The sequence below is a fragment of the Acanthisitta chloris genome, unplaced genomic scaffold (assembly GCF_000695815.1).
Source record: "Acanthisitta chloris isolate BGI_N310 unplaced genomic scaffold, ASM69581v1 scaffold30368, whole genome shotgun sequence".
NCBI classification, from domain to species: domain Eukaryota; kingdom Metazoa; phylum Chordata; class Aves; order Passeriformes; family Acanthisittidae; genus Acanthisitta; species Acanthisitta chloris.
Window position 1 is genome coordinate 16,915 of NW_008688036.1, and position 25,135 is coordinate 42,049.

The 25,135-nt window shown below is 38.8% G+C and overlaps 1 protein-coding gene across 2 annotated transcripts in view; it reads right to left on the reverse strand.

Annotated features, from left to right (window-relative positions):
- Window positions 1-23,592, reverse strand: part of PRKAG2 (protein kinase, AMP-activated, gamma 2 non-catalytic subunit) — a 33,875-nt gene extending 10,283 nt beyond the window's left edge. The window contains exons 1-7 of one of the 2 annotated variants that reach the window (XM_009080872.1): window positions 23,579-23,592; window positions 20,112-20,202; window positions 7,486-7,567; window positions 5,935-5,993; window positions 2,840-2,885; window positions 2,270-2,324; window positions 320-446 (exon numbers count right to left, since the gene is read on the reverse strand). In XM_009080872.1, the coding sequence (XP_009079120.1) occupies window positions 320-446; window positions 2,270-2,324; window positions 2,840-2,885; window positions 5,935-5,993; window positions 7,486-7,567; window positions 20,112-20,183 (441 nt within the window). In that variant the 5' untranslated portion in view covers window positions 20,184-20,202; window positions 23,579-23,592. Of the gene's footprint in view, window positions 1-319; window positions 447-2,269; window positions 2,325-2,839; window positions 2,886-5,934; window positions 5,994-7,485; window positions 7,568-20,111; window positions 20,218-23,578 lie in introns of those variants that run through there. The other variant, XM_009080871.1, reaches the window with a different exon arrangement.
- Between the last annotated feature and the right edge of the window lie 1,543 nt (window positions 23,593-25,135).

Sequence of the window (25,135 nt, forward strand, 5' to 3'; positions counted from 1 at the left end):
ATCTCTGGGAGACAATTCATTTGTCTTTCCATGTAAACAAGCTTCTGAAGCTGAGGAGATGTTCTAGAAAGGACAACAAATTACTCCAAGAGACAAGTCCTTGATGTTCGGGTCTCTTTAAAGGACTAAATAAAGGAAACATACAGCTCCTACATCAAGCTTTAAATTTCTCTTCATATCAAGAAAAGATATGCACAGACACAATGAACATGGAAGTTTATAATGAAATTTCTGCACTAAGACTTAAATTACTTAATGACATTAGAAGTCTACTGGGGGAAAAAAATCAGTTAAGCACAGCATGACTTTAAATACTTACAAAAAGCTGGAGGAACTTGAGGATTCTTTTATGGGTAAGTATATAAAGTGCATTTCCACTGACTGGATCTATAACTGGCAATCTGTGGATTTTGTTTTTGATCAACGAATATACAGCATCAAAAAGGCTGAGGAGAAAAGCAGTTTTTTAATTAATTGTAGCTGACAATCAATAATGCCAAGTATACACAGACACATTTACAAACTCATGTGATGAGTAATTATTTGCATTATCTTTAATGTCATAGGTAACAGAAGCTAAGGGATTTCAAATTAACTTTTGCAGCTGGTAAAAGACATCAACAATGATATGCTCATGGACATCTAAAACCAGTAAGAAAATGTGATGGAAAGTGACTGTTTCGTGGTATAAAGAATAGCCAAAATATTTCTTCACAAGTGTAAAGTGCTTTTTTACTGAGTGCTGTGCTCACAGTATTCCTGCAGTCAGAAGGAACTGGTGAATGGTGAAAAACAGAGTTCTTGCACTTAATTCATCTCAATCCCAAACTCCTAGAACATTTTCTATGAAGAGCATTTTCATGGGTAAGTGCATTCATGCAATTAAGCCAAAAAGAATTATCCAATAATTTTACTGAATTATCATTGGGAATTAGCAAAAAGCTATTCTCAGGAGATCTGAGACATTCCTCCACACACTGCAGACTACGATTTAGCAACACTCCAAGCTGTGCAAGTCTGCTCTTCTAGCAAGTGACACTTGTTTTCTCCCCTTGGTCCTAGTAAGACTATGATAAAGCAGCTGATTAGCAATTGCAATAAATTAGCAAGTAATAAAGTAGGCTTCTTCCCATACTCAATACACTGTATGTTCTGAGTCCATTACTGGGATGAACTAGCCCCATTTAACGCACACAGAGTCAAGATCCCAATCATTGCACTGTAGATTCCACTCCTGGACTAAGCATTTAACTACTCCTAAGTGCTGCACTGATTCCCACAGAACCCAAGTCTATTTCTGGATCAGATCTTAAAGTGACTTGCTGTATCCCTTTTTTCATGGCTTACTGCATCTTCTTTATTGCAAGATTTCTCTTGCTGCACCTTTGACTGAAAGCAATTAGATTATTTTGTTGTCTTAATGATATTCTTTGCAACCAGCTACTATTCAAAATACATTCCTTATGGCTTAATTGAATGACTTATTCATGACTTAATGGCAACTCGACTCAGGATACAGCACATCCTTATTTCGAGGTAATCACCAGAGTTCCCTTCACCAGCTTCCTTTGACAGGGCATAAACAATCCTAGTCCACAAACATGAAGCAAGAACCAGAACTTGCCAGAACTCCAGTTCAGTGATTAACTCATGACTTAAATAGTCAACTAAAGTTCTCTTTCAATTTACCTTTAGTAAATAAGGCATAATGACATTTTAAAAACTATTTCTTTCAACTTCCATCAAGAAGAAAAGATCATTTACATTTTAAGAAACACAACCTTGTAGTGGAGCAAAACAAACCACACAGATATTGTCTTTCCTTTAGTCAAGAAAAGTTACTTGCCTTGAAAAGCACTTTACATTTCAATTATTGTGAGTGCTGAGAACAAGACAGCTAAAAGGCTCTCTAAAATTTTTGATTTTCATGAAACAAACATGACCTGCAGACTAGCTTCAAGTGTCATCATATTGCCTTTCTTTGCATGTTTTGGGGCAATTAATTTTGACCCACATCTAGTTCATTTACCAGAACAGTTACACTTATAAAAGGCAAAAGTGCAGCTTGTTTGGATCATCAAAAAAGTCCTCACTCACAATAAAAAAAGAAGCTCTCATATTTTCTTAATTATCTTAAAAGACACTTCTTCGTTATTTTACACTAGTTCACCATAGAAATTGTTTCTTATTATAAAAAGAAGTCTTAAATTCAGTGCTGAGATGGAGTTAGTGTATTTCAGGTTAAGCAGATGGAACAGCAAAATCCTACCTTGCATCCGGGGAGATGTTCACTAAAGGTTTAAATGTCTCTTGTAAATAAAGCTCTGTGGACAGAAAAATTAACAGACCATTACCACTTTACACGAAAACATTAGCTTTTTTTATGAAAGCAATTTATGAATTCATTCATACAAAATTAAGTGGAAGACAGACAGGAGCACACAATTACTTTAGTAATCCTAACACTTATGCACTGTTCTCTAGACTGACATTAAAAAGACATATATTTTCAGAGCAGGACTAAGCTGAATACCACCAGGGGTCACTGCGAGAACACACATGCTCCCTTATTCCAGCTTTTTTTTCTTTCTTAAAGAGTGACACGGTACTAATAATGCACTAGTGACCAAGTGGTGTATATATAGCCCAGATCACTAGTCCACATGCTGTTTCAGATAGAAGAATAAGCAGCAGGAGCCAAGAGAGAAGCTTTTACTATTTCTGCTTCCATTACAAAGTATGTGGAGTGACAGGCTAAGTCTATGATTAATTAAAAATACACTATACTAGAAAACATGAGAACCTATTAAATCATCAACCAAGCAGTAAATATTCTTACCCCTCCAGGTTTCTATCTTGTGCTCCTCCAGTTCATAAATCTGAACCTACAATGGGTAGATGGAAATTTAGCTTGAAGTATTAATTTTAAACCCATCATTACCATTATAAATATCTGAATAATTTCCTTATATTTCATTGTAGACAATCCAGCAGAGCAAGAGCAGTACAAAACAACATTTCTTGGCAATAATAAGAAAGGGTGCAACCCTGCTCAATGCAGGGTATCATACTGGACCTATAAGGACAAGAAGGACCTTTTACTGCCTTAGGTTTATAGTCTAGATCTTTCTACACTCAAAGGCATCTCTTCAGCAATTTATTTCACCTTAAAGCAACATGCCAGAGTATACCCTCTGATAATTCTTCACACTCCCACACCAGTAAAAAAGCTTACCCTGGTCACTTGACTTCTTAATGCTAACATAGATTAATTTTACTTGATTACTAAAAAGCAAGAGCACTTGGTTTAGTGCTCAGTTCAATCAGAAGAACCAACAATGTATTCTCCCTCTGCCTCAAATTTAATCTATTGCTGATGTTACAACCTTCAAATGTTTTCAGACCCTGCATCTAGCCATGATTCTCTCAGCATTTCTTTGCACCAGCAGTGTTGCTTATCTGACTTGTGTTCAGCTGGTCCCAGGAATCAAACAGGCACAAAAAGTTACAAAAAAATTATGTTTCTGCTGGTTTAGCTTCCTTAACTGGCTCATAAAAACCACAAGTAATGACAGGGGAAGGAGGATGTGGCAAGTCTGCACCTGTTGATAGCAACTTATCGTCAGATCAGATCAGTAATAACATCTAACCACTCTCAAAAGTCCAGTTTTTGAAGCTGAAAACAAGACCAAAAAAAGACATGATCACATCACCAACTTCCTGCTGGTGCTCAGCAGCTGTTTCATCACATACTTTGCTAAATGGCTTTATAATCTCCCTACAGCAACTTCTTCATCTTGCTGATGGTTTTCTAGAAATCTTTCAAATGTGAAAGCTACCTTTCTCTAAGGGTACCCAGCTGCAAGCCAGACACTTGGAACTGTAATTCCACTCACTGTAGCCTAGGCTGAAGGTGCCTGTAACCCCTTACACAGCTCTTCTCTGTCAGGTACCTCTGCAAGCACTGCTGAGCCTGAAGAGTTCATAGGTCAAGGTCTCCACAAGGCCTACCACACATTAATCTTTGAGCTAAAGGAGACTACACCTAGATTACTCCCTTGAATCAGCATCCTTAGGAGAATATAAGGGAATGCTAAATTGATAGACTATAATTGGACTGCTCAAATATAACATTTTTCATTCACATAAAAGACACCTATTGAAGTTAATCTTTTAGGGTACTTGACAGAAGAGGCAGTTCAGATCTACTGAAGTGATTAGAACAGGAAACTACTTCAGATGCTGATGACATGAGGCTAAACCTAGTTTTTGGGCCACACTATAAGGAGAAACTACATGGATGCTCTTCATCAATCAATTGAGGACAGTATCTCGTACATGAATAGCAACATACTTCACACTGTGTGTTGTGATGCATCCAGAAAGAATGACTACAATATTTTCAGAATTGTATTTTCAGCATAGTTTCACTTATTAAGACTACAGCTTCCCCTGATGGGACATTAATTTATTTATTTTTCTTAGAGAAGACTGCACCAATCAGTTAAGTATTGTCACTCCTCAGCTATTCCTCCTTCCTGCTGCCGTTTTAAGCAGAACCTATGGAATAGGATGTCAGACAATGTAAATGAGTGACAACACTCAGACCTTAGGTAAAGTTACTTGGAAAAATCAGTAGTGTTGAGGCTGAGGGTCATCACAATGTGGAAACCATTTTAAAGAAGCTATCAGTGTGTAATCATTTCTCATTTGCTTCTCCCCTCACCTCCTGTAAATCCCCAAAGAGAAAAAAAAAAGAATTTTTTAACAAGGAGAAAGGACAGTGCACCACACTATTGGCATCTGACAAGAATTACAGTATAAAATTTAAAAATTAACATGAGCTTTCAGAAGGCAAATACATCAGATGTCTGCTTCATCCAACTGTTTTTGATTTTTTTAGCTAGTAAAACATAGTACATGTATTTTAATTGGTAGAGGGGGAATTGTGATTTGACAGGAACAAGAAAGGGATGTAAATGTTTGTACAAACATGCAAGCTAGAGAATTTCATCAACTGACTGCCAATGGGAATTTTAAATTACAGTTAATTGAAGTCAACAGATCTCCAACTGATTGTGCAATTCAGCCATGTAACTAAAATATTTGCATACATTCAACCAGTTTAACTTGTTTATTCTGCACCATCACTCCAAGAACAGTAATTTTTTAAAGCATCCAAGCTCCTGTAAGCTGGCATCCAGCTTAACTCCACATACTCCTTCAGAATAGCTCCAGCATAGTTGTGAGACAAAGATGATTATATCAACGTGTGAACCACACGCAGCTATATACTTCATTTTTAAATACAGTTAACTTTTACATGTAATATCCTCCCCAAATGTTTTTTGGTTGAGATTTGCCACTTATATAGAGCTCTGTATAGTAGTGAAACAATCTGATTTGTAATGAACACTAATAACTACAGTGAGCACTAATCAGGTATTGTCCCTCACACTTCTTATACCACATCCAGTTTCTACTAAGTATGCTAAACCAGGTGGTTCATCCCAATGCATTATTCATTAGGTGCCACACTAAGTGGAACCTCACATCCACAGCAAAGTCTGTCATTATGGGAAGCACCACACATCAGAAGTGATGAGACTCATTATGGAGACTCCTCATGTTTATACATGCTTATAACTGAAGCAGACACACTGCCTTATTTGCCCAAGCTCATAGGATGCTCATGGTTGAAGCTGGGAACTGAACTCAGGCATCCAGACACTGTTCTATAACCTTGTCCACACAGATATCTTTTCTTTGAAAAAGAAACCCCAACAGTGACATGATCTATGTCATGCCTACTCATGACATGGCTAAACTTCCAAAGACTTAAATAATAACAGTCATCATGAATCTTTCAGTTTGATATTTCAGTCTCTGTACTGTATGGCAAAGGGGCAAATTATAGTTTAACATCATACTTACCATTGGAGACTTATAGTATCTATGCAGTATGTTAATGAAATCTGTAATTGTTAACATTCCTGTAACAAGTGATATATAAAAAAAGTCTTAGATACACACTTAACATAAAGAACATTCAGCTATTTCCTCTATATTCACAATATATAATTTAATAAATGTTAAATCCATTTAACATACTATTTGTATTGGACTAATTAACAACAGAATTCCCAAACTGTCTGTTCACTTTCACATTGACACAGCCTTCAGAATAAAAACACACATCTGAATTAATATTCAAAATTAAAGCCTATGTGCTTCTCCTTACTTTCAATCTGACTCAAAAACCCCTTGGAATTCAGACCACACCAACCCCCAAAAGCATGGAAAGAAAAGAGGAGGTTTAGAATATCCTTAAAGGTTGGAAAACTATCCTTGACTTTCATTTGCTTTTTGAGCAAGACATGCTCACTATGTCCTTGCCAATTCAGGCAGAGTCTCAGACTTGAATGAAGGAACAGTATAATATATATTTTGTAATATTACTTACTAAAGAATCAATTCATTATTATTCAGTCATTTCCATGCTAATCCTCAACATTTGTATTGAAATGTGATTTTTTAAAAAAAATATAGTACATCCATGCCATCTATATTTTAAGCACCAACACCAAACTATGTAATATATATATGTAATATAACTGATTAGTTTAGTTACCTGAAAATATTAATCTTTTTTGCACTTTCAAGTTCTAAATTTGACAAGATGCATTTGCTCCACTGTTTACTACTCTTACATCTAAACTGAAGAAACTAAGAAATGGGGAAGGGAACAGTTAATCTGGAGGTGAGCTTTACATGATTAGAGCTTAGTTACAGACAGAACATGAAAGACACAAAGCACTCCTATGGTGTATTGCATGAAACTACTACTCCTCCCTCCTTGGACTGAAAATATTTTAAGAAATGCTTCATTAAGTATCTACCATTCATTTTCAAGAATCCTCAACCCACATTCCAGGTCACAAGACCTTATTTTCTAAATGCAACAGAGATCTAGATTGGGGAGATTATTGTTGGGGCAATTAATGACCCAAGTTTTTAAAAAAGCAATACACAGATCTAATGTTTTTCTCCCAATTTGGGACATACCTGTGGCATTCGACATTAGTTCTGGTATTTAAAGATTTCTCAGTGCACCTTGCTGAGCACATGCAGGGACAGGCTTGTATTGCATGCCTATTAGGATACTTTAACATTACATTATTCTCTTTATAGTTCCTGTTTTCAAATTTCCATTTTGTGACTGTTACCTTTAATGGCAAATACACAGGAAGTGCACATATTAGAGACCAAATTTCAGAAGGTCGGGACTTAAGATTTAGCATGACTCTCAAAGCACAGCCACACTATGAAAGCTGGCAACATTTCACTCTTCACCAGGAGGAAAAAGAAATCATTTTTGCCAGTATCTCTCTAGGATGTTAGATGATGGCCAGTCCCAGGCCACCTTTTTCAACAATAAGCACCTTGGAAATTCAGATAATCCTCAATAATGTTAGAACTACTTACCTACAAAACTCTGTTTTTTACTCTCCCACAGTGGAGCTGCTCTCACACCATTTGCCACCAAGGCAAAAAAGGCTTTCTTTACCTGCAAAAAGAATGAAGAACTAAACAAATCTTTGCCTTGATTTAGCATACCAGACACCAACAGAAGGTTTTCCCCTTTCACTAGGAAAAAAAAGAAAAGCAGTATAAACAGGCAGCTGGTATTCAAAACAGAACAAAAACCACACACGCCAAACAAAAATCTTAAGCCTTTTACTTTTAAAATGGTTAAAAACCTAGAAAAAAAACTTAGATCTGGTTTTATGTGAATATTCTGTGAAAGCCTCAGATATACCCATAAACTAGATGGAGGCTTTAGTTTAATACCTGAAGATTGTGCTATATCTAGTTCATGTTCACTACAGCAAGATGTTAAAAAAACCCACAAGACTGAAGCAATAAAAGTCTCATAACCTCTACAACTTTCAGACTCTAGAGTTATATAAATTAAAAGGGATTGTTTATTTGAAACTGGAAGGTAAAATATTAGCTACCCTGTTATGCTGCTAAAGAGATGCAACCAAGTAATTTCATTTCTTAATGAGTTAACCCTCCCCAATTTCTGAATCAGAAGTTAGGAGGTTCTAGTGTCATTCTCAAAAGAAAAGAAACACTTCCCTCTGAACACTGGTTCTCTGAAGGATGAAGCAGTTCAGCTTTAACGCACCTCAAAATCCTGATCTCTCGGTCATATGCTCAAGCATGATCTCCTTCCTGTCCTGTCCTCATCCCTATGGTCTTGATATGGAAAACACAATACAGAAGTGATGGTTCTGGCCCAGGTCGTGACCTGGTAGGACACAAACTAGGATATAAGCAATCTATACTTCTATATCAATGAAATTGGTACTCAGTCCAAATAACACAGAAGTAGCAATTGCAATTGCTTGACAACTGCAATCTGAACAGACCATGCTTACACAGTGGTATTTAAGTGTCTATCTTACATTATGTGCCAAGGGGCTCTTCTCCACAACAGGTTCAGGAATAAAAGGGCTTCACAGTCAATGGAATCAGCATCCAAAAAAGTAGGGGCAAAACCCCCCATAGGTAGCAATCCATATTTCTTGCTACCTCTAGGCAGTCCAACTGCATTCTCTCTGACCACAAGAAGCAAATCTACCCTCCAAACATCAGCAGATATGAGTTCTCAAAGCTGCCTCCTGACTTTAGAGGTGTCTCTGCCATATCATCAATGAACAGGAGTAACGACCTGCTTAACAACTGCCACTCCTAAAATGCATTACAACTGAAGAAGCCATGTGGGGAAAAAGAACAACCACAAAAAACCAGGACCACAAGTAAGACTAAGATACATACCACACAGTATTTATCTAGACAATGGTTAAACAGAAATGTCCCAGAGGAGTTCAGCCACCTCTCTTGACACAAGGAGCAGTCAGGCTAACCAAACATGACCAAATCCACCACAGGAGCATACTAACTCATGAGGGAGACTGAAACCACAAAGAAACCCTCCAGGTAGATACATGAAGTATTCCCACATAACAGCATCACACTTACAGTTAATGCAGCAAAAAGCTAGCAGCAGTGAGCTATTTGGGGAGCAGATATGAGACAGAAGTGAGTTCACACAGACTGACTCCACCTCAGGTCAAAATAAGTTCTAACCATTCTTCATCAAAAAAGGGGAAAGTACACTCACACTGCCCAAAACTGCAAGCCTTCAGCTTTGCTCTCTCTCCACAATAGTAGCTATCACACAAGGGAACAGTCACTGTCAGCTTATGTCCCAAGTCTTTCACAAGAGTAAGATGTTCAAGCTGTATCAGAGCAATAAGGCAACAGCTAATCCATTAAAGCCAGGGGGAAATAGCTTTCTTCCAGATAGTAATCATGCAACAAAACTCCTCAAGCCAGTTTACAAACTCTGTAATTGATAACCTGGAAAAGAAGTATGCCCGTGGCAGAAAAGATGTGGAAAGCCAACGACAGCACTTCAGGCAGTCTGCAGATTCTTGCTGCTACTTCTTTCCCAGATGCAGTAGCAGCAAAGAACTCCACCTAGCACCATGATCAGATGGGCAAGACAGTAAGATTGAGGCATTACTTTAGATTCAGAAATGATACTTCAAGAGAGACAATTCCAAAGATATACTAGTAAAGATGCTGAGTTTGTAGACAATCCAGAAGAAAAAAAAATTAAAAAGATTCTTCAAAGGACCAGTTCTTGCCCTTATCCTGTTTGATTTATTTGCAAGCTATTTGTTTCCAAGAATCACAAGAATCTTCAGTTAGGTGCCATCTTGTCTAGCTTTATGAGACACATTTTGGAAAAAATGAGCGCTGATGAACAGACACAGTTACTCAGACAGCTCATACTTAAATCCTCCATAAAAGACAATGAGTTCAGCTTGGGCATTAGGACATTAAACATTTGATGTAATAAATCACCAAAATTTAATAAAGAAATACTTAAACTCGTCCCCCTGGGCTGTCCTCCTAGACCACAGCTCAAGTGACATTCCTATTGTTTTCTTCAGTTTTGTTGCAGAAAATGTTACACAGTTACCTTTTAAATAAAGTAACAGTGCCATCAGTTCTTAATACTTGTCTCTTATTTAAGTAAGGTAATTACAAAGCAAAACCCAACTTAATTCATATTTACTAAAACTGCTTGCAAGCACAAACATACACTTTCCTTTAGTTTCTGTGGTTTGCCAAGTTCAGTTGCCCAAAGTACTGCTTGGTGGCCAGCCAAAGCACTGCGGTGTGGAGTTGGGCTCCTGTCCAGCACATTTAGATGCTTCAGAGATGTTCATGCAGTAAATACCCACAAGGACCTTCCTTTCTGATGATATATAGTTAGTAGCCTTTGAAGACCTCCAGCATGTCCCATCTTTGGACCTCCAACAGTGTTGTTAATTCTCAACCCCACCAGCACTGCTCTTCCTCTGATCTGGAGTGTTAGACTGGCCTGACCTTCACAAAACCATTGTTCAGAGCCAGATCCCATAGATTGTTGCTGCTCAACACCATGTACAAACATTCTTTAAACGAGGCACTTTTGTTCTTTTTAACCATGTAGTGGTCCTAACACACACAGTGAACCATTAAAAATGGGATTTATCTGCCCAAATTTAGAGGTTGTTCTGACACACATGCTGACCTTGCATATTCACCACATCTCTTCACAGTCAGTTGGGGGAAATGGTCATTTCAGTGGCACAACTCTCCAGCCTTCAACAGAGATTAAGTTGCATCCCACAGAAGCCATTTCCCCCCTCACCAAGATGTCTAGACATTTACAATCAGATGAGGAATCTCACTTTATGTGGCTGTTTTCTCCAGCATTCTGCCCCCAAAGTAAAGAGGCACATTATAGCAGAAAAACACAGCGACTGAAATCCTACATATATCACAGATCACCTCAACAACAGCTGCTATTGCCCTACAGTGAGCACCACAGGAACAAGCTTTTCTTACTACAGAAATTCATTACACTGACTGTGAATATGCAGAACAAAAGAGCATACTAATTTAGGTTAGACATGACTTCTGGAGGTGATTGCTTCTGCACATCATTCAAATACATCCACTGCAAGTCTCAAGGAGGACACAGCCTCCTCCAGTATAGCAGTCATTACCAAGAAAGCCTGAGTTAGACCCAGACATAGGCAGTTCTGGTTCTCAGCTAGTAGAATACTTGGAAAATCTCATCCCTTACTGTTAGTAAGCACCAAAATAGCTTGATTACCAGGCAATGACACCAGAAATGGTGGTAACAGACAGAAGACTTCACCAGACCACAGAAAAAGCTTTTCCTCACTGACAGGAAATACTGAAAGGGACACTCCTCATTAAGGGTCTACCAGACCAGTAATCTTAGAAGCCCTTGTGAAAATGCTCTCTCAAATAAACATCTGTGAATGAGGGAAGCATCTGAAAGGAAAACTGAGGATGAGATTGTTTCCAAAAATTCAGCATGCGTCCACACACACTTTTACCTAACACTGTTACAAAAACTGTAACTACACGTTTAAGTGGCCAATGGTTTCAAACTTGTCTTCCAGAACTGTCCCAGAAGGTGTGGAGGGTGACTGCTGCTATTGCAAAAACTGGTTTCATTTGCCTTGCAAAAAGATTAATGTCCTTGACAAGATGTTGAGAGACAAGAGCTGTCACAGTTCCTGGTGCTAAAGGGTCAGTGCTGAGTAGAGAATGCTACTAAGCTGAGGGACACACAACTCAGCACCACTGTCTCATGACAAAGTTAACTTGCAAAAGCTGGAAGGTAGCAGCAGTAAAAAACATAGTTATGGAACACCTTCAGATATGCAAGTACCAAGCAAGATGATGATGCAAATGACTGCCCAGTAGAGTGGTCAGTGTTAAAAGGACTTATTTTGACAGAATTTCCATGGATGCCATCAAAGGGCAAGATGATAAATGTATACCTCTCTTGCCTCATCTTTCACTGTATTAGCCAACAACAGGGGGAAAACACTCTCTTTTCAGTAGTCCTTACCAAGTAAGAAGACAAAGAGTAGCAGAACCAGTCTTTGTTGCAACAGGAAAACCATCAGGCCTCTGCTGCAACCTTTGTACCACATAAAATCTGAGCAACCTACACATTACTCTCTTGATCTAAATGTGTTTATGAGCTAACTGACTCCCAAACATCTTTGATGTGAAAACACGAGGACTGGGTAACAGTTTCTAGCCCAGCATGTAACAGGACTGTATTTCTTTAAGTAGCATGGTAAGTTCTCTGGCTGCCCAAATCTTGGCAGATCTGAGAGGAGAAAGGAAAAAAAAGCTGTATATGAGGAAAGGTAAACATGATGATCTAGCTGTGTAAGACAGGTTTATAACATGTCTCCCCTGGTACTCCCTCACATCACCAGGATTTCAAGCAGTGCTGCTTCTGCATCAGGCTGTAAGGTACATCTCTCAGTCACTGGTTTTATGTACTTGTTTGACAATGCAGCCAGCCAAGAAGCAAGACAAGGTAACTACCTAGCTGAGTCATACTAACACGGTGTCAAAGAGAGTGCAAGGCCACTCTCAGGTCTAGCAAGTTGCAATCTTTTCTTATATGAAAAATACTCTTCAACACTAACTGGAGGTGCTCAGAGAGTCTTTTTCCCTCCCTCTTTCTACTGAAAATCTCTGGGTCCCAGGGAATGCAACACAGACCACTGGAGTTAATGGTGAGGAATGGTTAATCACCCATTCCTCACCTCCACAGAGGCTTATGAATCAGTATTTGGGAACAGAAAAAATTACAATACTAAGCTGAAAATACAACTTTGCCACAGAAAGTTCTTTGGACAGCCCTCCTTTTCCACGCTTGTCAGCATCACCTTCAAAGGACTTATTTCTATCAACTGAGTTGGAATCAAGGACTCCTGCATTCATCCCCAGATCCCACCCTGATAGTACAAAAGCAGCACAAGCTAAATATACTCCAAATACATCATGTACTTTTGCTTTGAAGCGATTCACACCCCAATGCAATGACATTTGAACAGCTTCAATTGAGGAGAAGGTAATTCTTCCCAAATGCAAGACCTGAAGCAAAGAAATTTAAGGGAGGTAGACTGATTTTCCAGAGAATCTCCACATCAGCATTCCAAACAGTGAAGAGGAAATTGAAAAACACTTCCCCTAATTTGTAATCTAGGGATGACACCTAGTATCATGAAATAAAGTTGTCACAGGAATTGCTCTCTTTTTCAGAGGCTCATTAATTGCTTTGTCTTTTATGTTTCCCAAAAAGTGGCTGACAACACTGGGAAGGATATTAAATATTAACTTGCAATTCCTTTTTTATTTTTTTCATCAAATGTAATGTCCAATCCAGACATCTTTTTAAGTTACAGAGAATTACAATCCTGTAGAGGAGTTATTTTGAAAAGCTAAAAACCTCTTTTGTAGTGCATATATATATATAGTTCAGTGTTATTATAAACTGACTTGTCTGGAGGGACTAAACAAATAGGAAGACTACGACCAACCATCTCATCATGATGATTCCTGCATTCAAATTGATTTTCCAATTATTTTCTTCTTTGGTCTTTGAATTTGGTAGAAGCATTTTCTCCTCCAAGGACTATGCTGTTAAAAGAAAAAAGGCTACTTAAGTACTTAATAAAGACCTGCCAAGCAGGTCTTGAAGAGAAGAATTTTCTCCTGTACTTTATCACACCCTCGAGCAGATTAGGGAAAATTTGGACAAACCTGTTACTGAGAGACGACATTTGCTTTAATATCTGAAAAACCCCAAGAAACAAACGTTCACAAGCAGCTCCTCTAGCTCAAGTTGAATTTTACAAAGCTTACATGAAACGAGATCAAAATTCATTTCTTTCACAGGTGATGGAAAGGGAACACTGCTAGTAGGTGATGCACTTCTAATGGCCACAGCTTAGTAAAATTCAAGATCTGATGGTGCAATACCCTTCAAGGCCCAAGCCAAATTCCAGAAATAATAGGTAGTGTCTTATCCTCAAGTTAAAAGTGTGCAGACACATGTTCTAGATTTTGCTCAGGGAGCAGGTGCCATGTCCACATGCAGAAGGTCCACACCACATGCATGTGAAAAGATCACAGTCCAGCTGAAGATGCCAAAGCAAGAACTCAGCTGATACTCTGTGTCAATATCCCCACATGTTAGGTTTCTGCTGCTAGATTTCACACCACAGTGGGCTGAGTAAGGCATCAGGTAAGCCTGATGGGCAGAGCCAATAGGACCAGCTGCACAGGGAAGGGCACAGATATTCTTTCACAGACTAAGATCTTACCAAAAACAGTGGTGATGGGGCAGGGAATGCAAGAAGAGTAGTACATGACTTTCACTCAGCCAAGCACAAACACCTCACCTACACCCTGTGTAGACCAAGAAATTTCTGATTAATTGGCACATATTATCTTCCTCCAAGACCCAGGAATGAATGCTGCCCATTGGTTTTGAAAGCTGCAGGAATTAAACTCCTATGCTTGTTGTGTACAAGCAACAGGAACAGCTCTGAAAAAACACAACAGTCTTCCCATATTATGCTACTGATTCCAGCCTGATCTCAATGAAGGGAGCTTTTATGTGGCTGCCCAACTGCCTCAGCCCACATGCCAGTTAGAAGCTAAATTAGATGATTCTCTTACAGTTCTGTGGGATGGGTAAGCAAGGAGGGGTATTCACACTCCTCAGAAATGCAGGCAGCAGCAGCTTTATCATGGAAAAACCTCGAAGCCAATTAAGGAACAGACAGTCAAATCCTTTTGTAAAGCTGTGAGAACTGTTGTGACAGAAGACCCAGAGTCTGCTGTGTGTTTCTGGAAGCAAATGATCCTAGAGCATTATTCCTGGAAGCCTGATTTATCTCATTACCTTGGAAAGAGGCAACACCCCAGTCAAGAATGACCTGGAGAGAACCAGAATAATAAATTCATGTACTGAATAGAGTCAGCACAAGGAAGAGAAGTACAAATCCTCTTCCACTCTTCTAATGTGGAATCCTTTGCATCTTCTGCAGAAGTTAGAAGATATATTTACTTGCAGCTTGTTAAATCCCTAAAGAAATTTCCAGAACATTGTTCCAAATATTTTTAAGTTATGTGGTAGAAAAGCATGAATTTGAGCTCTGACTGACAAAATCCTACATTAGTGCTAACAACATCTGGTCCATTAGCAACTTGGGTAATTTCATTAAACAGAAAGGTTAAACAATCTAACCTTCAACTCCAAGATTTCTTCAGGATATAAAAGGAAAGTGTCTTTAGGATTCTGAACACTTATTCTGATGACTGTTTCCACATAAACATGATTTTTATTAGTTTATGAAGAAGTCTTGGACAAACACTTCAGAAACAGTTGCAAGGTCATGGTGAGCAAAAGCTACATATGTTTTAACATTGAAACATAAATTTACTGTTAACAGGTAAGAATATAATTTAGTCAAAGGTTAGCTAGAGCTTTTTATACCAAGAGAGCTTATGTAAACTTCACAAGACATAGCCACTACATTTGCTAACAGATCATTCCTGCGGGCTGCCAACTGCTGCTTGATATGAAGCAAGGAATTCCCTATGTTATACTTAGCTTTTACACTCCTCTTGAAGAGTTAATTGCTCTGCGTTAGAAAACAAGCTAATCCTCCTCATCTTTATGTAGCCTGGGCAAAGCCACAACAAATTAATACATTTCTTTCAAGGTCAGACAAAAATCTGGCCTTAAGAAAGCTTTTAGAGTTAAGCTTCAGAGATTGTTATAAGCTAGGTAAGAGGCATTTCCTTACCAAAAAAACGTAAATCAAATACAGTTCAGGGTGTGGGAGGGGAAATGCACTAGTTTCCAAAGAAAACAGATGTATGCAGTACAAGGAAAAAAGTGAAATGACTTTAGTAGATGTTAGACAAAAGTAATCTGACAGAATGTGAACAAGTGCTACATTTTGTTGACTTCTGAATTTAATACAGGAATTACTTTCCTTCAAAGTATGAGTATCAGTTTCAAAGGGAAAAAAAAGATTGCTGTGTCACTGTATGTACCTGATGCAGGTTAAAACCAACAGACAGAAAGTAAAGGCATATCTGGATGTCACCTTCTTTCCCCAGATCATTGCCACACTAAATGTACTAACACTTGCTCAGCTCTCAAACGATGTGCTGAAGACACAAGTTAGTGATCAGCAAATCTACATTCAGCTCAGTGTTTTCCTGGAGTCTATTACAAAGGCAATCCAGATTCATTTATCTTTAGAATAATTAGAATGAAGAAGAATAATAAGGGAATGCTCAGAGAAGCCCTTTAGGGAACAACCCTCCTAACCCCTCCAAGGGGCTGTGGACAGTTTGTTCTTCGATTATTTTCATCTTGGGAGATGTGCAAAGGATGAGAAGGTTTATCTTCTGTGAGCTGCACACTGTTGCAACTTGCCCAGTTTCCCCACCATCCAGAGAGTCAAATTTCCAAACTTCACAGGATGCTTCACAACATCTAATTGTCTCTTGACTCCCTTCCTGGTCAGATTAGACTTTAAAAATTTCCTTTAATGTGTGTCAAGTAAAGATAGCATCTTCTGTGGGAAAAGCCAAAGGCTGAAGCTTGTCACAAACAAGGAGTACTCATGGGTCACAGATGGGAAAGCCACAGCACTGAAGTGAAGTTCAGTATGATTCCATGAATATTTATGAGGAGCAAACACTTACAGGCTACATCTGTATTAGTAAACTGAAAGGGTGAAAGAACAGTTCACTGTCAGTCTAGATCAAGAGAACTGTGCCAACCAGCACTTTCCTAGATCCTATCAGCCACTTCCCAGGGTCCAGCACAGGCAGGCAGACTAGATGCAGATACTCTGTTTTAGAGGAACTAAAAGTGAAACAATACAAAGGCAAACTGAGTTATTAATTTTCCTCAGACAGATAAACAAACCTAGGCTCAGTACGTTGTATTCATTTGGTGCAGATGTTGCTCAAGTCTGTGTCCAGCTGAAGCACAGTTGTCCCACCCCAGATGAGGTGATGCCCAACAGAAGTGCAGGAGCCATACCACAGTTTTCACAACAGCCACACGTAGGTGCCACCTGCACAGGTGGATTCGTGGCACACAAGACCAGAGCAGTGTGCCAGCACTAGATGCAGCCAGGAGCTGCTGGAATCTAGAGGCCCCCAGGCCTTCTGGCTGACAAATGAGCAGGACTGAAGAGATTGTCAGCCCTTTCCTGCTCTTTGCTAGCTACTATTTCTGCTATTGAGGCCTTCTTTCTGTTTCCAGTGTAACGGCACCTGATTGTCCTGATCATCCTCTCTCTTAAGTCAAGGTTAAAACAAGATTCCTTATGAATCTTTACACTAATTTCCTCAAAGACATTGAGACTAAACATTTACTTTTATGAATAAATGTTGCTTCAGTGGTATGACTTGTGCCACAGTGTATAAAGTTAGCATCTTCGGTTTTCCCACAGCTAACAACAGGTTTGGAATACTTTCCACAGTATCTCATGAATAGTTTTCCATGGGATGTGAGCTGTGATCGCTGACCAGTAGAGGGAGACGGGATACTGTAGCCAAATAAAAATCCAGCGTCCAGAAGCTTTCAAAGGATGCCATGGGAACATAGCCCAGCTCCTTTTTTCTTCCTCTTCCATTGACTGTTACTAGCTTATACCATGGAAGGCAAAAAGTGAGCCCTTACGTAGTCTGCTTTTAGCTCTAGCATTATTAAAATCCAGAATTCAAACCTCTGGAGAACTTTTCTAAGGCACCAGACATTTTTATTTGGTGGGTGATTTTTGGCTTTAAATCAGGAGAAACACTGATGTGGGTAGGGGTGACAGATCCAGGAAAGACAAATATCCATTTGAGAGGGTTCATGGATGCTGAATGTTTCAAAGCTGTGTACTATGTTTTCAGAATACGAACTGATACAAAGTCCTGAAGTACTGGAAAACAACTAATTTATACATTCAAAATTAAAACACAATGAGCAGTTTAGAAGTTTCTGTTTGACTACCCTCATTAGGTTCATTCCCCACCATGTGCTTATTCAGCTGTTTCAGAAAAGAAACAGCTATTCTATTTTTATTTTCCAGACATGTGGGTTCACCAGCCACACTGATCAAGCTGAAGGAATATAATGTGTTGTGAAGTCACTGGAAGTGTTACATGAATACATGGTGCCAGGTAAAGAACTAAAGGGAAATACTGAAGAGAAGTATTTAAAAGACCTCCTAGCAGTATAACCCAGGTGAGCATTCAGATCAACCTGTTTAATGTTTACTTAAATAACCCTGTAATTTACTAATTTTTCAAAACCTGCAAAGTTGGAAGACAGTGCCCATGCTGAAAGAGGACTACTGCTTTAAAAGATTATGACTTTATAAATCAAAAGTAATGCAACTGGGATTAAATGTAATAGCACAAAGTCAAAAAATGCAGTTTAGAGGGAAAAGCAGCTCCTTACCAGCAATACAAACTCAAGATTTGGTCTACATTTGTTGTATACTATGGTCTGAATTAAGAATTTCAGACTTCCTTTCTACCACCACTGCTTTCAAATACCTGGAAAAGCAGACAGAGTATAACTCCATGACCAAGGTGTACCTTGTTCTTCTCCAGCTGTAATGAATGACCATCATTATGGTTGCCAAATAAGAATTTGGTGAAGTGTTGGTGAAGTTCTCCATGACCATTATGTTACATGTTTTCCTTTATGGTCAAAACTCACAAGGTTCATTGACTCACAGTCTGTTTCCCCAAGTATTACCTCACATTGTTTCACCAACTGGAGATGAAACTCTCACTTCTTTACATCAATGGCATTATCTTAACACAGCTCCAGCAATGAAAACTGGTATCTGGCATGATGGCCTCAAGATTAACTGGTTAATGGAATAAAGAACAATCATCTTTCCAACTGTAACAGTGACCAAGCTTAAGCCTTCGAACCAGGTGACCACTGACAGCTGAGAACACAACAGGTTGTGGGTCATGCCAACAAGCTGCAGGTACTAGCTCCTAACATATTATCTCATAGCGTGAGGAAAAAACATTTCCTGAAATCAAAACAAAGCCAACAGTCTTTGAGAAGAGCTGAAAGAGTGACAGTGAACCCTACCACCCTAAATTTGACCTTTCAGGTCAAAGAGCTCTGAATTTTTTACTCCAGAGTTGACAGTCATTCTATTCTCTCTTTTGGGCAGAAGAAAGGAAACAATGCAGAACTTTTCCCCCTCTAGGATGGTGAAAAAGTCAATATAGGTTTTCCACCTTTTAGAACAGTGCCCTCAATTTAGCATTATCTATGATTACCTGATATGCAAGATGGGTCTGTGAATGTTTCGGGATTGAGTATCTGTTACATGGATGCCTCTGACTGTGGAAAGCTGAAGTCTAACTGAGTTGTACATTCCTGACCAAAATTACTTAATGGGCTTAGCTTAGCCAGAATTGGAGCACCTTTAAATGGGAAAAAACACTGAAACACCAAAAAACACTAAGCCAAAAATACCAATTGCTAAATTCAAGAAACAAAGAAGGCTACAGCTTTCTGCCACACTGCAGAACAGATCAGTCTGTTTCTATAGCAGGCAGCTAATGCCTTCTTTTGGCAAACAGACTCTTCAGACAGAGCCAAGTGTCTAGCAGATGATTTACTGATTAAATGCAAAATGAGAAACTGAAAACAAAAATTTTCTGGAGAATGTAATAATTTGCATAATTAAGCCAGCCATTTTAGTCCTGAATTGTCTTACCAATAGAGCAGGAAGAGGCTCATAACACCTGGATGCTCTTTAGCTATTGCACAGGGATCTTGCATCAAATGTCTTTATGTAAATTCTGATAGCCATGAAGAAGCCAATACAAGTTTGGGCTCATCTGAAATTTTTTTAGACAGATTCCAACTGCAAAGCAACTTACATCCTCTCTTTCTGATCTGCTAGGAAGTCTTTCCCAACTCCTTTTCCAGTATAACATGAAAGATAGTTGAAACAGTATAGTTTGGTACAGTCAAAGCACACCACTATGGGAGTATTTCTCTTCAAGAGACCAAATTTCATTTAACACTAATTTTTAAAAAGAATGAACTGCAAGCAAAGGCAGACTGAAAGGAGAATACTCACTTGTAGCGTAGTGTCGAAAACAACAAGCTTAGAGCTTGTTGGAACAATGTCATAACACTTGTGTGACCTCATGAATCGCACATAAATGTCACTTTCCGATTCTTCAAGTGCTGTAAGTAAAAACATTATGTTGTTTTATTTAAGTAACCTTAAATAAAAAAAAAAAAAGTAGTAAAAAAACATGCCAAATCAACTGAACACCACTGCAGAAGGACAACCCTAAAGCAAAACTCAAATTCACACTTTCAGATCTGGACAGACAGTCACAGGTTTGCACTTTGCATTTCAGACTCATCTTTCCTTTCAAATTAAATAGAGCAAAGACAAAATGCATTGTTCTTCTTTCATGAGAAAGGACTTCAGTGCTTCAGAGTTATATTTTTAAAAAATCTTTTTTGTTTTCCCCAACAGCAAACTCCTGGATATGCATCTGAACTCTAGTTAACTACAGAGGAAGACAGTTTGACACTTAAAGAGTGTTGGGCTTGACTAACTTCAGCTTCTTAAATTAATATCTCTTGAATCTCATTTCTGCCTGGTCCACTTTTCACAAAGGGATTTTATGTTTTCTAAAGAGGCAGCAGATATGTTCTGTAATCAGTTCCATTCTCTTCAGACTACTTTTCATAGAGCATCATGAATCCAACTCTGGTTACAAAACCAGGATCCATGTGGTTGGAATGGTTTCAGTGTGGCATGTCTGTAGCAAGGACATGCAATCCAGTCCATATTACCTTGGATCTACTTTGCATTTGTCAGAGTTCAGGTACATATGCAATACAATCTGCAGATCTGCTCAGGTACATTAACTTTTACTTTTTTTAAAGCACCTTAGCCCTCTGTTCTTTACAGCAGGTACCTAGAACTTGGTCAAGGTTAACCCCTCCATCAGAGATGTACACTTTAGACCCTGTAATAATGCACAGAAACATGGTCATATATTAAACACTTGTAAAGTGAATTAAAAAAGAAAGCAAAGAAAAAAACCCCAAACCCTTGAAATACCTACTAAGAATTGAAGTACTAGGAAGCTAAAAACTTAAAATTCTCATTTGCTAGGTTTGCTCAAAAGCAGTCATCTAGCTGTGGATAAATTATTTGACATTTCCACAAAGTGGCTCAGCACAACCTTGTTAGTCCAATTTTACAGAAGCAAAGCTGGATCTCCCCTACAGGTGACTGCTCTAGGATCTAGAGACTAAGCAAGTCCTTCATCTCCAACTCTCATTACTGTTACAAAAAAGTAAATAAATAGAGACTTTTTCCCACTGAAACAAGCAACATGAAATACAAGTTCCATGGAATACAGAAGTGTCCAACCAGGAGTAAGCAGAAGCAAAAAAGAAAACAATTTGTTGGATTTATGTTCCTATAGAGGTCGAGACTAGAAATGGAAATAACAGGAGCTTGGAAAAACTGATAAGAGATTAGGAAACCCTGAGAGGAAACTGACAGGGAAAGGACTAGGCAGACAGACTTGGACAATGCTGTAGGAATCCACCTACATGAGCTGATCCCAAAGGGGAACTGGTACTGACTCATCCAGGGCATGTACAGAAGAGGTAAAAGGGGTAATTTGGGACATAGAAATCTTTAACTAACTCCATTATATACCAACATGTCATCCTCTAACTTCTGCAATAGCACAAACAGGTACTGCCTGCATGAAATTAATTTAATGACCCTGTAAAATTGTTAGAGCTCTTTTGTTTGTTTGGGGGTTTGTTGTATTATTTGGTTGGTTTTTAAACACACAAAGCAGAAGCAGGGAGGGGAGGAGATACTAAGCAGTAAAAACAGTATTATAAGAACATTTAGATGACACACCAAGAAGTCTGGTCTTTAGGAGGCTCCAGATGCTTCTACAACCATAAATGCATAACCTTTGTGCAGTATGAGAGTCCTTATTTCATCTCTACTTTTTCCACGGGATAACACACAATTAGAGCTGCGTGCAAAATGGTAAGTCACCAGTAAATAAGACTGGCTATTAATGTGATCAGTGACCATTAGAGACACTGCACTGTCATGTCTTTCCACAGCACTAGAAAAACTGCAACAGTCAGCCTACAAACAGGACAAAACTAATTTCTTCCAATTTTAGTCCCCTGCCTCTTTCATTAGATGCATTACAATTGCTGCAGCAAGCAAGACAGTGGCCCAACAATTCTGAATCACCTGCAGACCAAGTCTATTTCCCATGCTGATCAAAACACAGGTTCTCCAAAACCTTCACCTAGTACACAAACTACTACAAGTATATGTAGACAGGGAAGAGCCTATTCTAATTCTGAATCTGCACTTCCTATAGAGTCTGTAGCCTTAACAATGTGATTTCATAAACAATTAAGATCTACAGGTAGAAATAAACATAGGAATACCTCCAATAGTAGATATCACATACTATTCCACCAAAATAATGGAATAACCATCTCTGGAAATGTTCAAAAATGTGTGGATGTGGCACTTAGGGACATAGGATGGTGTTAGGTTAATGGTTGGACTCAGTGATCTTAAGAGGTATTTTACAATCAAAACAATTCAAAGATTCTATGATTCTACAAACTACAAAACAGACAAATATTTTAGTTGAAAAAAAATTGCACTCTTAGCAGAGCACATGGTAGCTCTGAGTCTTGCCAACTTACCAACAATTTTGCAAATGTAATGTAACCCAATAACCAGCACAGTGACTGTGAAGCAGGACACATTGCCAGATTCCATCAGGGGAGGCTGTTAATGGCAGCCACAGTCAGGAGCTTTAGACTGACCAGCACACCAAAGGTGTACCTATAAACCCACCTCTCACTTACCATACACTCTCACTCTCCAGACACAATTTCAACTGGACCTCAACAATCCTCACCCGCTCCAGATGCATGGGATTGGTTAGGTGCTATCTCACCCTATGTTGACTTCCAACTCAGAGGAGACAGCACAAAGTGACTGCTTCCCTTTAATTTGAACCAGAAAGTTAAACTAAAAATACTCAGAAGCGTGAGATAGCCATCTGTGAGCACTGTTAACACCCATGTAAACAGCTAGGAAACTCTAGCAGGATCTGAACAAAGACTGAATTGTCCAGCTGGAACTGTGGTTTATTTCTACAGAAGATCCTTATACTATAAATAAGTAGAACACACTGATTTATTAGTTACTAAGTATGCAAAACATAAGCAGCACTGATTTAACTCTCATGTTAGATCCATCGAGTGTCTTTTGGAAAGGATAAGACCTTCTAACACTTTCAGCTACCTGAGATTACCAAGCAACTGCCACAGACTAATTCTTTGTGCAGGTATTGTGTGTGCATTATGTGTACATACAGCTGCTCAACGGAGAAAAGGTCTCTCAAACCAAAGGCTCAGCACATCTCAGGGATGCACTACCACCTGCCTTTGCAGCACAGCACAACTGGACAGGGCATAATCTGCTTTACAGTTTCTCTCACCTTCCAAAGGACAAACTTACTGCTTTTGGGTGTGTCCAGCTACCACTGTGCTGCAAATAGAAATCATCAAATATGAACACGCTCATCTCCTTTAGGGTATTTCTACATTATTACCTATTTATCTTCTAGTTACAGTCTTACTAGTTTTTCTGATAAATCCTCATCCCTTCTTGCTACTATTAAGCATCTGCACTCTTACCCAGTACCTGCAAAGCGGTACTCTGTTGGATGGACAAGGACAGATGCCTTTTGGCTTGACTTTAAACCTGCCTCGGTCTCTGCATGGAGGAAGAGAAAAATATCCAGATGCCCACTGCTGTTCTCTGCAATTTTTAACAGAGCACAAACAGAAGTCACACGAAAGGCTACAAGATTTTTTTTTGACAGTTTCACACCTGAGTTGTCATACATCCTTTGACAGAGTAAATTCTCTGCATTGGCATTTTATTTGTTCCTACTGTTAGGGATACTTTAAAGATCAGAAGATTGATCTACTCGTATTTCTGCCTCTCTTATTCACTGCCAATCTTATTCACTGAAGACCAAACGATTTTTACTCCCTTCCTTTCTCCCACCCTTCACTATAACATCAGACATACTTCATTTTTTATTTCAGCCAGTAAACATTATTTACTAAAGCATCACAGCTTTCTTTTTAACAGATTAATTATTCAGCAATACTGATTCAGACATTGCAGTCTGGTACTAAGCATAACTGTCTGTTCAGAGAGCTCTAAGGTAGAACTACCACTTGAATACTCATAAAGAGCTGGGAAATCTCTGCAGCACTGCTGAAGCCATTTCCTCAGAGATCCACTGAACAGATGCCTTCACTTCCACTCATACCTTTGCTAGCAAGTAGGGTGCTTTTCTACTGTAGCCTTCCCCTCAGAATTTCAAGGCCATCAAAAGAAGAAAAAAGAAAGAAAAAAGAAAAAAAAGAAGCGCCTGCAGATGGAAAACAGGAACATAATACACATGCTCAACACATATTGAAAAGCTTCTGAATACTGCAACATAAAACCTATAGAAAATTCCTCAGAAGTGTCTACTGCAAACCACAGGCTGCATTTCTATGCTGTATTCTTACTGGGCTGGCCCAACAACAAGATTCCAGATTATATGTGCTTCATAATTTCAACAATACAAACCCATGGCTTTTCCTATCGTATTTTATATTATAGCTATATCATGCTCCTCATATACAGTCACATTTCAAGTGTGTTCAAGGACTGTTTGAAAGGAAGACACAGGATTCCACAGAGGCTTTTCTTTCATCTGCTTCAAAGTGCTAGTTCTACTGCAGCCCACAATCCTACAGCTCTCCTCACAGCACCCTGCTCCTCATGGCTAAGTTGAGACCTGGGACCTCTAGTAATTCTCAATCATTTGAAGAACAGAAACTTATTATTCTAAACCTTCTTATTAACCTAAGCAACTGTTTGTATAACTGACTTCTCTAAGCCTACTATGAAATTAACTGCCAAATTTTGAAAGCCCTTTAAAAAGCAGGGAAAAAGAGTGGATAGCAGTATGTAAAAAAACACATTCAGCTAACTGTGTAGCCTGGTGA